This window comes from Nannospalax galili, unplaced genomic scaffold (genome assembly GCF_000622305.1).
Source record: "Nannospalax galili isolate Female #2095 unplaced genomic scaffold, S.galili_v1.0 scaffold68, whole genome shotgun sequence".
Classification (NCBI taxonomy): Eukaryota; Metazoa; Chordata; class Mammalia; order Rodentia; family Spalacidae; genus Nannospalax; species Nannospalax galili.
The window spans coordinates 299,846-313,580 of NW_008358189.1; the positions used below are offsets into that span (position 1 = coordinate 299,846).

The window sequence follows — 13,735 nt, forward strand, 5'->3', positions numbered from 1 at the left end:
ACCCCCACTCCCAGGCATGGGGTGCCCACCTCCTCCCCCTCCCCCACTACCTGGAATAGGCTTCGGCCCCCCTCCACCTCCTCCCCTGCCTGGTATGTCCATCCCCTCCATGGTGGGTGGCGTGGAGGAGATCATTGTGGCCCAGGTGGACCACAGCTTGGGCTCAGCCTGGGTCCCCAGTCACCGCCGGGTGAATCCACCCACACTGCGCATGAAGAAGTTGAACTGGCAAAAGCTGCCATCCAACGTGGCACAAGGTGAGCCCCTGTTCTGGTGCAGCCTCCCGGGAGAGTAGGTGCACCCTGCCTGTCCCTTCTATGTGTCCACCATGCATACACTCAGCTTTGCTTGACCAGGGCAGCTTAGGCTTCTGCTCTGAGCTCATTTTCCATGTGTCTGGCATGGGACTTGGGAGGATCAGAGCAGAGTCCACCTCAGAAGAATGTCTCTCATCCTGCACACAGCCCTGTGGGTCATGGATTTCTGCATTTGCAGGCCCTGCCCTGCCCTGCCCTGCCCTGCCCCAACCTAGTAGACTCTCAGTGCAGTGCCCTAGGATTCAGGTACTGGTGCTCAGAGAAGGCCAGGTCACCCACTAACATGGACATCTGTGCCAACTTGGATGCACAGTCTGACAGCAACTGGAGGCTTCCTTTATCAGATGCCTATTAAGTGCCTACTGTATGTTCAGCACAGACTGGGCTCCAGGCAGGCATCTTGTTCAGCCCTCAGAGGCCTAGGCCCACCAGCCTTTGGACCCCCAGGCTCACATTAAGGGTGAGCACCTTGCCTGCCCTTCTCCTACAGAGCGCAGCTCTATGTGGGCAGCTCTGAGCAGCCCCTGCACGGAGGGGGTGGAACCTGACTTCTCCAGCATCGAACAGCTGTTCTCCTTCCCCACCGCCAAGCCCAAGGAGCCCTCTGCTGCCCCAGCGAGGAAGGAGCCGAAGGAGGTTGGACAGGGACAGGGACTGACCCACCTCTCCCGTGGGTGGGGTGTCCTGCTTTGATCGCCTTCCAGGTACCAGCCAAAGGTGGGTTTTCTAGGTCACGTTTTTGGACTCCAAGAAGAGCCTGAACCTCAACATCTTCCTGAAGCAATTTAAATGGTGAGCAAATCTCTGCCAAGCCCAGCCCCAGCCTCGCTGTCTAATCTGAGCTTCCTAATCCTGCCCCGCAGTGCCCTCCACAGGCCGCCTAGGTTAGTGTATGCTCCAGCCCCAGGGCTGTGGGTAGCTGCCATAGGCGGTTCCAACCAAGGTACCTACCAGCCACCAGCCCCAGCTCTTGGGGTAAAAGTGAGGCCCCTAAAGTGTCTGGGCTGACTTCAAGGCCACACACAAGCTGTGACCAAGTCAAGGGAGGACTGAGCCCTGCCTCCCGGTCCGCAAAGTCTTCCCTCCGGGGAGCAACTTGTGAACCCCTCACCCAATGCCATCTCGAAGCCCTGCAAGCGGATGAGAGGAAGACGGCAACTCATGCTCCCTGACTTTCGTTCTCACCTTGTCCAGCTCCAATGAGGAGGTCACCACCATGATCCAGGCTGGGGATACAACCAAGTTTGATGTGGAGGTTCTCAAACAGCTCCTGAAGCTCCTTCCAGAGAAACATGAAGTGAGTCAAGGCCCCGGGCCAGCCAGGGAAGCAGGGAAGGCAAGGTCCTGACCACCCCAACCCAGCAGAGAGCCACTGGGAGGTCGGAGCCACCAGGATCTTCATGAGGAGCTGGGGGTTGGTGGGCACTGGGTAGACAGACAGAAGATTGCTACACGTGGCTTCTCCTGGTAGATTGAGAACCTTCGGGCATTCAAGGAGGAGCGAACCAAGCTGGCCAATGCTGACCAGTTCTATGTCCTCCTGCTGGACATTCCTTGGTGAGCACACCCGCCCTGGGACCCCACCCAGCCCATAGGGAAGGAAAGGGCAGGCAGAGCAGGCTAGGAGCCAAGTTTGGGTGAGGAAGAAGGGGTTAGAAAGGCAGCTGGACCTGGGGCTTCAGAAACAGGTCACCTAGTCTGCCATCCAGATGTCACTCATACCTCTTCATCCCCTCCCAAAAAGCAGAGCCATGAGGCCTCCTGAGCCACAAGTTCCAGAGTTGTCCTGAGAAGCCCCAGGCTGCCTAGGCCCCGACAGAATTGCCCAGGTCCACTTATATCCTAGGAACGGGCCTAGGAATATGCATGTGCCCAGGCCGGGCTAGGCCATGGGTACTCCTCCCTTAACCTACCCACTAAGGACAGAACTTGGGCCCAATGACAGGCATGGGGGAGCCTCCTAGCCCTGACCCCCTGCCTGCCATACCAGCTACCAGCTGCGGGTGGAGTGCATGCTGCTGTGCGAGGGCACTGCCGTTGTGCTGGACATGGTGCGGCCCAAGGCCCAGCTGGTGCTCACCGCCTGTGAGAGTGAGTGGGGCCCAGAAGTCACAGGGCTGGGAGGGACAGGCCTACCACATGTGAGGGGACTGGTCAGCTGTACTGCAGCCATGTCATAATGTCTGCAGAGGTGCCCTTCCCCACCAAAAGCCACCACCACCTCTGTCACTACCTCATGAGATGCACCCTCTATATACACCCTCAGTGCACACAGAAGTGACAACACGCCCCATGCCCACAAGCATAGTATGCATACATGTTCATAGACAACCATGCACGTACACACAGACACAACCATGTACATACACTGACAAGTGTGAACACCCTTCATAATGAGGAGTGACAGAGACCTGCCTAGTCACAGGTCAGGGACACAGATGGATTCCGATGACCCAGGTGCAACTCATTTCAGTCAGGCATAAGGGTGCCTGGCCACTCCATCTCACTAAGCCAGGAGGGTCCTCCCTGTAGCCCAAGGAACAGAGATCTGAGAACCAGTGTGGTCACAGGTCAGAGGAGGCTTCTCTTAGCATCCCAGGGTCCTCACCCAAAGAGCCAGGTGGTCATCATGCTCCTGTTGGAGTTGTGGGGGTTCAGAAAACAATGGGAAGACTTTCCAGAGCCCCTAAGCCTCTTGGTGGTGAGGGGTCACACTCCCATGAAGCCCCTGCCTTATATCCTTCCTGGTGCTGGGCTGGGCCTGGGGTCAGGGAGTGAAGGAAGCAGCCACACATGTTCCAGGGCACCAGGAGGCCTTCGGCCTCCCCTCAACCCTGCCTCCTTGTCAAAGGCCTGCTCACCAGTCATCGGCTACCCATCTTCTGCCAGCTGATCCTGAAAATTGGGAACTTTCTCAACTACGTAAGTCAGGGCTGCCCTGTGGCCCACCCCTGCCTACCCTGGGAGGCTGGAGACTCACTCCCAGTCCCTCACAGGGCAGCCACACGGGAGACGCAGATGGCTTCAAGATCAGCACGTTGTTGAAACTCACGGAGACCAAGTCCCAGCAGAGCCGTGTGACACTGCTGCACCACGTGCTGGAGGTGCTCCCCCCAGGGACCTGTGGAGTGGGATGCCCCATACTCTGGCCACCTCATTCTAGGACTGTCCTTGGGTCAATCACTTGCAGACCGATCCATAGCCCTGCCTATCCCCAGAAGTCCTGGGCAACACCCTCCCCCCCGTACTGAGTCAGGCCTCTACCCTGCCCCAGGACACCCACCTGTCTCTGGAAAGCAAAAATGTCACAAGATCACAGGCCAAGGACAAGATTCAGAGGCCCTGGGAGGGCCAGAGGGTTGGCAGGGGTTTGGGCTTTAATTTCTCAGGGTTAGAATCAGGGGTATCCCCAAGCCCAGTGGGACCAGCATGGGTCTCACTGGACACACTGTTGCAGGAAGTGGAGAAGAGCCACCCTGACCTCCTACAGCTGCCCCAGGACCTGGAGCCACCCTCCCAAGCTGCTGGGTGAGTGTTCCTGCCAGCCTCATTCCTTAGCAGCTCAGACCCCAACGTGTGCTGTACAACCCACTGCCCCAAAGGACAGGGACTTTCACTTTGGGACAAGATTATGTGACTGCTCCAGCCTGCTGCCATGTAACTTAAATATGAACATGCAGCCTTGAAGGGACCAGGGTGACTGTCTGGCTAACCTTTGTGACAGCCATGAGCTAGCTGGCATACTACCCCATGGTGCAGATGAGGAAACTGAGGCTCAGGCAAATGATGTTGCCTTCTTGAGGTCCCTCCACCCATAGGGAGGCTAGCTGGCCACCAACTCCAGAGTCCATTCTCCCTGTGCTAGCCCTGCATGGGCCCCACTGCAGGGAGATTTTCTGATCACAGGAGCAGCTGGGCCTTAGGGATGATCAGGCAGGAGGGGCAGGCTGACCTCGTGAGGAGCTGGTGTGCTGCCAGGACGGCTCATTTGAGCGTCACTAGAGCAGGCACCTATCCCACCATACAGGGCTCTTAGACTGGACTGACTTCTGGCACCTGCAGTATGAAAATTGTGAGGCACCAGGGTCCCCAGTAGGGTTTGGGCAGGGCCTCCGATAGTCTCAGGTTCCCAGTGAGGGTGTAGACAAGGGCCCATCGTGGTGGGACAGCTTCACAAACACCTGATGCAGCCAGGCCTTTGGCGCCTTTCAGGATCAACTTGGAGATCATCCGCTCAGAGGCCAGTGCCAACCTGAAGAAGCTTCTAGAAACAGAGCAGAAGGTGTCCACCTCGGTCCCTGAGGTGCAAGAGCAGTATTCCAAGCGCCTGCAGGCAAGTGAGGCTAAGGGCCCTGGGGCTGTGTTAGGCACACATGGGATCAGAAGAGGTTCCCTGAGATGCTCCAGGGAGGCAGCACAGATCTTGGGGTGTGGAAAGAGTAGGTGGGGTGAGCAGAGACCAAGTGAGGGGAGAGCGAAGCAGAAGGAGGGACCCAGAGTAGCATCACTGGCTCCTCTTCTGGAGTTTTCTATGGGGTGTGGACTCCCTGACCCAGGGCTGAGGCTCTGAGGTATGCCCAACATAGCACAGGCTCTGCCCTACACAGAGACCTCTGCCCAAGGGGTTTGTGCCTAAGACCTCCCCTGTAGGCTCCCATGGCACACTGGATGGTGACAGAGACTTGTGTCCCCAGGCCAGCATTGAGGCCTCTCAGGCACTGGACAAGGTGTTTGAGGCCATTGAGCGGAAGAAGCTGCAGTTGGCTGATTACCTGTGTGAAGACCCCCAGCAGCTGTCCCTGGAGGACACGTTCAGTACCATGAAGACCTTCCGTGACCTCTTTACCCGTGCACTGAAGGTGTGGTGCATGCAGGAAGAGTTAGGGGATGCCTGAGATCAGAGTGGGGTCCCTTTGTTCCCTGCTGTGGGTGGGTATAGCTGTATAAGACCCGCCCTGTCTGTCCCTGAGCACACCCACCTGTGGACCAGGGTGACAAGACTCCTGTCTGCCTGAGCAGGAGAATAAGGACCGGAAGGAGCAGATGGTAAAGGCAGAGAGGAGAAAACAGCAGTTGGCAGAGGAGGAGGCACGGAGGCCAAGGGGCGAGGACGGGAAGCCTGGTGAGGCTCGAGGGCCAAGTGGGAGCAGGAGCAGGCCTTGGGCCCCAGGTGGGGTGGGGACAGGCCCAGGTAGGGATGCTCTCCTTCCTCTCCCAAGTCTTGCAGTGCTTCCCCCAGCTCCTTAGGGGTTCCTGGAGTAGGCCCAGGTAGGGATGCTCTCCTCCCTCTCCCAAGTCTTGCAGTGCTTCCCCCAGCTCCTTAGGGGTTCCTGGAGTAGGCCTAGGGGTAGCCGCTCTCTGAGGTCTGCTGTGGCTCTGCAGTCAGGAAGGGGCCGGGAAGGCAGGAAGAGGTGTGTGTCATCGATGCCCTGCTGGCCGACATCAGGAAGGGCTTTCAGCTGCGGAAGACAGCCCGTGGTCGAGGCGATACTGAGGCGGGTAGCAAAGTGACCCCGGCAGACCCCCTGAAGCCCACAGAGCCTGGTGAGACCCTGGCTTGCTACCTCCTCTTCCCTGTTCCCTCCCACTGTCCCCTCCTGTGTCTCCTTCTAGGAAGCCCTGTGGGACCTGGGGACATCGGTGGACCCCCATACACACATTGCCTTTGGGACACCAAGGGAGGGTACAGTGGGAACCCAATTGGCACAGCTCTGAAGAAGCCCTATGAGAGTGGGGCTCTCTCCTGGGCATTGTCATTGTAGCCTTAAGGTGGCCAGGAGATGTAGAAGCTGGTGGTCCACTGATGGACACCCTGGACTCAGGCACCTGAGGTGTTTGGATAGACAGGCCTCAGGAGGGGCTCTACTCCAGGGGCTTGGGATGGGTGGGTTATGTGGCCCACTGGGTATCCTCACTCCCCTGTGAGGGCACTGAACCCCCTCTGGGCCTTTAAGAAGACATACTGGGGGACCCTGAGACTGGAGTTTAGAGGGTATAAGCAAGGTCAGGGGTCAAGAACACTTCTGAGGGGCAGGACCAGAATGTCTGAGAGCTGGCTCCTGTTGTTCACTGATGCACCCTTCCATCCAGCAGCTGACAACGATCCTAGACAAGGCCCAGCGTGTGGCACAAGTCACCCTGCCACAGAGCCAGGCCTGGATGCCACAGCAGCTAGTGAGCCACAGGGCTGGGACCTTGTGGATGCCATGACCCCCAGTCCTCTGCCCTCGGAGGAGGGTGGTCCCCCAGCCCTGGAGAGGCGTTCCTCCTGGTATGTTGATGCCAGCGACTTCCTGGTCCCCGAGGACACCCTGAATGCCCAACCCTCCACGGGGACCTGGCCAGTGACTCTGGGAGATGATCAGTCCCTGAAGCCTCTTGAGTTCTCCAGCAATAAGCCCCCTGGGGCCGAGAACTCACACCAGGATGCTGCGGACCCTGAAGTCTTGTGGGGCATCCATCAGGCCAAGGCAGACAGTACAAGTGAGGGACTAGAGGGCACACCTGAGTACAGCCGCGGCGCCCACCTGCCCGACACAGGCCCTGTCAGGGATGAGGATGAGGACGACACAGCCCCAGAATCTGCGCTGGACACGTCTCTGGACAAGTCCCTCTCTGAGGATGCAGTGACAGATTCCTCAGGGTCTGGCACCCTCCCCAGGGACCGAGGGCGAGCCTCAAAAGGGGCAAGCAGGGGAAGGAAGAAGCGTCCCACAAGGAACCAGGAAGGTAAGTGGGAGGAGGGCTAGAGGAGCGAGGCTGAGGGAGGGACATCTGGGTCTGGGTATGTGGTCAGAGCCATTGTCCCACACTAGGGCCCAGGACCTCTCCCTACCATCCAGCTGGTCCCTCCTTTCTCCCTGGGGGCGCTCCAGGCTCAACCAACATCCAGGAGAGAGGGTGATTCTGGGTGTACCCAGGTGGGGATGTGGCACTTCACACAGAAGGACAGCTTTGGGGGCCACTGCGTACATCACTGCACCCTGCAAATTCCTGCCTTCACACCCCCTCTGCAGGGAGTGGGTCCGGGTAGCCCTTGCCTCTTGCTGCTGCAAGGCAGGTCTGGCACAGGTTCCTGGGTGTGGCTGCCTTCATCACCACGACCAGAGAATCTGGGCTTTGGTCTAGTGGTTCGTCTCTGACCCTGACCAAGAGTGTGAGCATGGCTTTCCCGGCCTGCACAAACCCCGCCACCCCAAGTTCAGGACTGCCCACCATTGATAAGCTGCTGAGAGTGTTTCTTTTTTTTGAAAGCAGAAGTTGCCCCTGATTCTGATGCTAATAAAACAAAAAGGTTGTGTGTGATCCAGTGAGGTATGTACGCAGCCTGATTCTGGGTGGACTAACTGTGGCAGTGGGTGCTGGGGCCTCAGCCTGCTGCCTGACCCTCCTGAACACTAACCCTAGCTTCTCTGCAGTCGTCTGGGTGTGTCAGCAACCCCCCCGCCCGGCTCTCAGTGGTGGTGCCTTTGCTGTCCTGCTGTTGCTGGAGAAGGCTAGGCTGCCAAGCCTCGCTTGCCCAGTATGTCTTTTGCCTCATCTGGACACAACCCCAGATCTGGACTCTGGACAAATGGGCCTTGAGGGCAGGGTAGACAAGGCCAAGCCAGGCTCCCTGTGGACAATGAGACCCCAGGGCCTCTGCTGACACAGTGCGAGGTCTTGGACCGGCTCCATTTCCTGGCCCTGTAGGACAGGCTGAGGTTGTTTCTGTCTCTGTCTCAGCTCCACCCTTGACCATGCTAACCCTACAGCTTTACTGACCCCCAAGTCTGCACAGGGCTAGGCCTCCCAAGGCCACACTAGCTCTCCCACGGCCCAGCTTTTGGCCAAGCACATGCCCAGAGAGACTAAGAAGATTGCTGTCTCAAAGGCTGGTACTATCAGGGGCAAGAGTGCATGGGCCTCCCTGTGGCCGGAGCAGAAAGAGGTCCGCCTGGATGCCAGGCCAGGTCTTCCTCACATATGCCACACGGGTCTTCTGGACTCCTTACCTGGCGGGACATACCCCAAGAGGTCAGAGATATGGCTAGACCAGCGGTACTGTTCTGTAGCCTGTGGGTGCAGGAAGATCCAACTCAGGACAGCCTGGCCCCATCATGAGCACTGTGAGCAAGGGCTGAACACCCAGATGCCAGTGCCTCCAGCCTTGCTCAGGGGCCCAGGGTCTGCCTGAAACTCCGGACCTGCTGGCCACTGGCCTGATGGCTCAGGATCAAGGCACAGGAATGAGGCCTGTTAGTTATTGAAGACCCATTGGAAGGTCAGAACTTGAGTTTGCCCTCACTGTTGGGACCAGCATGCTTATGTGTCCCACTATTCCTGGTATGTGCACCGATTTCATGGTAAGGGCAGTTCATGACCTCAGTACGGGTACAAGCACCACAGCCATGGCCATCCCCCAAACCCAGTCGTGGCAGCACAGTTTGCACTAGGACTTGATCATCATCATCCCTTCCAGAGCTTTCCCTCTCCCCTCATTTTTCAATGGTGTTAATCCTTCAATGCAGATTGCCTTATGAGATGATGTTCGTTGGTGGGGATCAGGTGGGGTATCACTGGCTCACATGTCCCTGGATTAGCAGTCCCTCCATCCCAGCTCACCCTAGACTTGCTCCATCCCTGCTGTGGGGATGTACTGATATCCTCTAGGTGAGGTTGTGACAGCTCATTGCCTCGCAACTCATTATCTTACTCTTGTCTTTCAAGTACTGGTTCTGAAACTCAAGCCTGCCACTGTCCATAGGGGGAGCCTGGGACCCCACCCTCCACTGGTAGAGAGGTGGGCTTTTTAGGCAGCACAGAGGATTTGGGGGCAAGGTTCCGGAGGGCCAAGTTTCTAGCAGTCCGTGTGTGGGGCTGCCAGCTGAGAGCTTTGGTCAGCACCCAGCCAGAGAGAGCAGGTAGAACCAAGCCCAGTTCAAAGAGCCCAGTGGGGCTTGGGGAGAGTAGAGAGTGGGTGTGAGTCTGAGATGTGCGAGGTAGGCCACAGGGACCCCACCACAGAGGGAATCAGGCTCAGGGTGCCAGGTCTGGCTGTGACAGCCTCCACAGGAGCAACCTGCTGGTGTTACCTTGTCTCCATCCACACAGATGAGTTCTACTGCCCCAGAGAACCACCTGAGGTCAGAGCAGACCTGGATATATAGGATAGCCTTGGCAGTGGCAGTGCAGAACCCGAGACTGGCGCACACTTAGAGCTTTCCCAGCAAGGCTGCTCCCACAATGCCCTTTTCTGTCTCCACAGGCCTCAGGCAAAGGACCAAAGCCAAGTGAGCACCCTCAACAGCTCAGCACAGCAGAGGGTGCTGGATGTGCTGCCTGGAGAGGCTCTTCGGGGCTGGGCTGGGACTGGGCCCCTGAGAAACCCAAACTCTGTGCCTTACCCAGCCAGGTCCTCTGGAGCCTTGGCCATCGACGGCGGGACCTGGCTTGGCACCTGGACCACCTGCACGCTGATTGCCTCATGATCTGCTTTGCAAACCACCACTCACCCCCTAAAGCATGCACCACAGGGGTGGGAGGAAGCCTCTGTCTGCGGCCATAGGGAGAGAGGCACAGCCTCCCCACCCCACCTCCAGGGCTCAGCTGGTTTTAGTTGAGTAGTTTTCTACATCTATTCTGCTATGGCTGAGTTGGGGATGGTGAGGGCCTGAGGGGAACTGGCCAGTAGTGCTGTGAGTCAATACCCCTTACCTGTGGAGTCTGGCCCTATGACACAGTGTGAGACCACAGCCAGGCCTGCTCTCCCTGAATCCAGACTGGTCGTCTTGTCAACAGAGTTCCTCCCAGGGCCAGCTGCCCCAGGCGGGGAGGGCCAGGGAACAAAAACAGCCTACTTGAGCAATACAGTGTGATCACATTAGCTGCCATCAGCCTCCTCAGGGTCACCCAGCAAGGGGCAGGGTGCCCCTCCCAGTCTGTTTATTCCCACCCCCAGGTGTGCACTGCTGAGACTGTGGGCTGCCAGGGACCAATAAACAGCAACCTGGCCAGCCATGCTTGTTGTGTTTGGACCATGGGAGCGCAGCACGTGGTAGGGAAGGTTCACACATTGCCGCCCCCTGGTGTCACTGGGTGATCAGAATAGGCAAAGGGGAACAAATGGAGGTGAAGGGGAGAGGGTAGATGGGAGGTGTGTGCTGGTTAGCGGGTGGGAAAGTGGACAGTGGGTGGGTGAGCCATGGAGGGGTGGTGCCATGTAGTGGCCGAGGCCTGCTGCCCTTCTGGGAGTGGGACAGGAGGAGGAGCCTGTGGAAAGTACCACCTGGAGTTGGTATCCAGGACAGCTCCTCGGCCCTTATGTGCGGCTGCTCAGCGTAAAAGCTCTCCTGGGTCTGCAGACCGGCTGCTGTCACCACCTCAGGGCCCCAGCAGACAGCAGGATGGGGCATGAGGATATACACTGCCTGTCTTCCTCAGCAGGCTGTCCCTGTCACCAGCAAAGAATGAGCCACAGAGAAAGGTTGCAGGCTGGATGGCATGAGACAAATATCAAATGAAAACTTCCAAAGACATGAGGCTTCTGGGCAGCTGCCTTTTTGTGGTTGTTTTCAGCATGGCTATAAGAGCCAGGAGCCAGCTGACATCTTGGGCAGCAGTAGGCAAATGGAGGCCATGCTCCTCAGAGGTCCCTGGTGAAGGGAAGGAAGGAGTGCCCTGGGCCAGGGCTCCTGCCTGTGGGAGCTCCAGTCCAAGAGGGAACTAGAGGCCTGGGCAGGGAGGCCTTGCTGGTGCTCATGCCACTGCCCATGCTTAGGCACATGCTGGCCGCTCCCATTCTAGACGCTACTATCTCTCTGCCCCTCCGCCAGCAGCCAGGGTTGGGCCAGCTTCACAGAGCCTCCCTGAGCACTGCCCAGGGACCCTGTGCCCAGACTCAGGCAGGCTATACAAATCAGCCATACCATGATGATCAGCTGCAGTCCTGCTTTGTGTAAACATGGTGTAAACTCAGCCTCTCCACAAGCATCTGCTGAGGACTCTTGCACACCCAAGTGGGAAGGAGGTCATCCTGCAGGCCCGTGGGCACTAGGACCAGACAGGACAGTAGGTGAGCAGCCCCCAACCACCACACTCTTGGCTAATTTGACATTGCAAACCTCACCCAGTGACTCTCTTCTGCTAACTTAAAGGCTCTTTGATGACCAGCAAAACCTATGATCAAAATTTTCCATTACCCCAGAGTCCCCTCATACCCACAAGCACCCATTCCCCTGGCCCTGCCAATTGACTGTCTGGATTTGCCCAGTCTAAGCATGTCAAATAAATGGAGGCGTTCACCACATCGCCTCCTGTGGCTGGCTGCTTCTCCTTGCTGAAGCTTTTCATGTCAGCACGGAGCAGTGTTGTACGTCTCATTTCTGAGCCTTGTTCCGTTGCACCACTGGACTTCATTCCATTTCTCCATTCACCCGCCCCAGGTGTGGGTCATTTTCAGTTTGAGGCTACGTGAATATGGTGAGAACCTTTGTATGCTAGGCCTGGTGTGGACTGTGTTCATTTCTCGGCCACACATTCCCAGCAGAATGCCTGCTGCAGGCTGAGCATATGTTTAACTTTTAAAGAAACCGACAGGGTGTTTTCCAAAGCTACCACCCTGTTTCCAATTTCCACCAGGGTGCTTTAATTTTTTACTACACTTTGTGTGTGTGTGTGTGTGTGTGTGTGTGTGTGTGTGTGTGTGTGTGTGTGTGTGTGTGTGTGTGTACCACGGTGTGCATGTGGAGGTCAGAGGACAACCTGTGAAAGTTGTTCTCTCCATCCACCGTGTGGATCCCTGGGCTCAAACTCGGGTCACCAGTCTTAGTGGCCGGGTGCCTTTACCTAATCAGAACCATCTTGCTGGCCCCAGAACTATTGTTTTTAAACAGCTTAGCTCCGCCTTCTCTCACGCTGGAGCGCCCAGATTTTTAAATAAAACAGGCGAGAAGTGTATTCTGGACAGAACACCTACCTCCTCAGACCTAACAAAGCCTCGGGTGAGGCCCGAACTCCACCTGCCTAGAGACAGGGAGAGCTGCCTTCCCATCCTTTCCCCACCACCCACTGCAGTCAGTGGCTTATAGGCACCAAAGCCAGCCCTGCAACAGCTAGGGAGCCCCTGGCACCACAGGCTCATGGGTACTAGTCCATGTGCATTGTCTATAGGTGTCTGTATAACATGGTCTCATGGCGATGTGACCCCAGAAGAAATCCCAGGAGACCAAGCCCACACACCCTCCCCACTAAGCCCACGCAAAGTTGTTTTGAGGTCACACAGCTGCAAAGAAAGAGCCCCCAAGCTTGGCACTGCTATACTGCCTACCACCCTGGACAGGCTCACTGCAGAGGGCAGGGATGCTAATTCAGGCTGAGCCTTGTGACTGGCAGGGCCCCAGCTGTTGGGCTTGGATGAGGCTGTTTTTAGAAAAGCTCTGCCCGCCCCCCAATCTGGCCCTTGGCTATTTATAGTCTCAGGCCTGGGGGAGTCAGTGCCCAGGGCCTGTCCAAGCCCCATGGTAGGTCTCTCTGAGCCCCATCTCATACTTCCCACCCAGGACCCCTTTTAGAACTGCAGCAACACCTCCCAGGGGGGAAAGGCAAGCACACTATTGTCTGCAGTGGCATTCAACTAGGGCTTTCATGATGCTCAGGTCCTTTCATGTGGAAACAGCTCATTAGCTCTAGGGTTCCGCTAGCCTCTCTGCTTCTTCACTTCTCAGCCACTGCTGTTCCCCATGCCCAGGTCCTGTAGTCCCCATCCTCTCCTGGACCTCCATCTCCATTCCTGCATCAGCCACCTCCACCTGCTCCACCTTCCAGGCATCAGACCTTGAACCGGGTACTCCTGCTCTAGGGGTGGGGGTGGCCTCCTACCTGAGTCACTCACTCTATGTCCCCTCCCCAGTGTGGCACTGGGGTAGGCAAGGATGTGTAGCCTACACATAAAGGTCATAGCGCTCCCGTGGGAGATAGTGTCAAGACTTGAGGCCCCCTGACAGCATGACCCATACCAACTGAGGGAGAGGGAGTGTCTATACCCCTATGTGAAACAGAGGGGCACAATACAGTGACCTGTACAGGCAGGGCATGGAAGCAGTGTGGCTGAAGCTGGCTGGCCACAGCCTCTCTTCTCCAAGCTGGGGGAGGGTCAGACCTCAGAAAAGAGTGTCCAGTCTCTCTGGTTTTATCATAGGCCTGGGAGCTGCCACAGGACCACAAGGAGTGTGACAGCTGTGTGAACCTGTCCAGAGAGCAGTCAGCACACTCTGGAGCCCGCCCCCATGAAAGGCAGACCTCCCAGCCTGGGTTGGCCTGCTCCACAGTGGCGGGCGGGAGCTGGCCCAAGCAGTGTGGAACCGGCCACTGCCCCTCCCTGAACACTCTGTCCATTACTTGGGCTGAGACAGGAATGAGGTGTGGTGTGGGACTCTTAG

General features: G+C 57.3%; 1 protein-coding gene across 1 annotated transcript in view; it reads left to right on the top strand.

The window, feature by feature from the left end:
* The window catches only part of Inf2 (inverted formin, FH2 and WH2 domain containing), a 26,015-nt gene extending 15,699 nt beyond the window's left edge, over window positions 1-10,316 (top strand). The window contains exons 9-24 of the mRNA XM_029557826.1: window positions 3-257; window positions 808-953; window positions 1,048-1,109; window positions 1,512-1,614; window positions 1,789-1,874; window positions 2,308-2,408; window positions 3,169-3,239; window positions 3,314-3,421; window positions 3,775-3,845; window positions 4,530-4,650; window positions 5,012-5,176; window positions 5,337-5,439; window positions 5,700-5,861; window positions 6,408-7,046; window positions 7,575-7,631; window positions 9,565-10,316. Of these exons, the coding sequence (XP_029413686.1) occupies window positions 3-257; window positions 808-953; window positions 1,048-1,109; window positions 1,512-1,614; window positions 1,789-1,874; window positions 2,308-2,408; window positions 3,169-3,239; window positions 3,314-3,421; window positions 3,775-3,845; window positions 4,530-4,650; window positions 5,012-5,176; window positions 5,337-5,439; window positions 5,700-5,861; window positions 6,408-7,046; window positions 7,575-7,630 (2,249 nt within the window). The 3' untranslated portion in view covers window position 7,631; window positions 9,565-10,316. The remainder of the gene's footprint in view (window positions 1-2; window positions 258-807; window positions 954-1,047; window positions 1,110-1,511; window positions 1,615-1,788; window positions 1,875-2,307; window positions 2,409-3,168; window positions 3,240-3,313; window positions 3,422-3,774; window positions 3,846-4,529; window positions 4,651-5,011; window positions 5,177-5,336; window positions 5,440-5,699; window positions 5,862-6,407; window positions 7,047-7,574; window positions 7,632-9,564) is intronic.
* The last annotated feature ends 3,419 nt before the right edge of the window (window positions 10,317-13,735 follow it).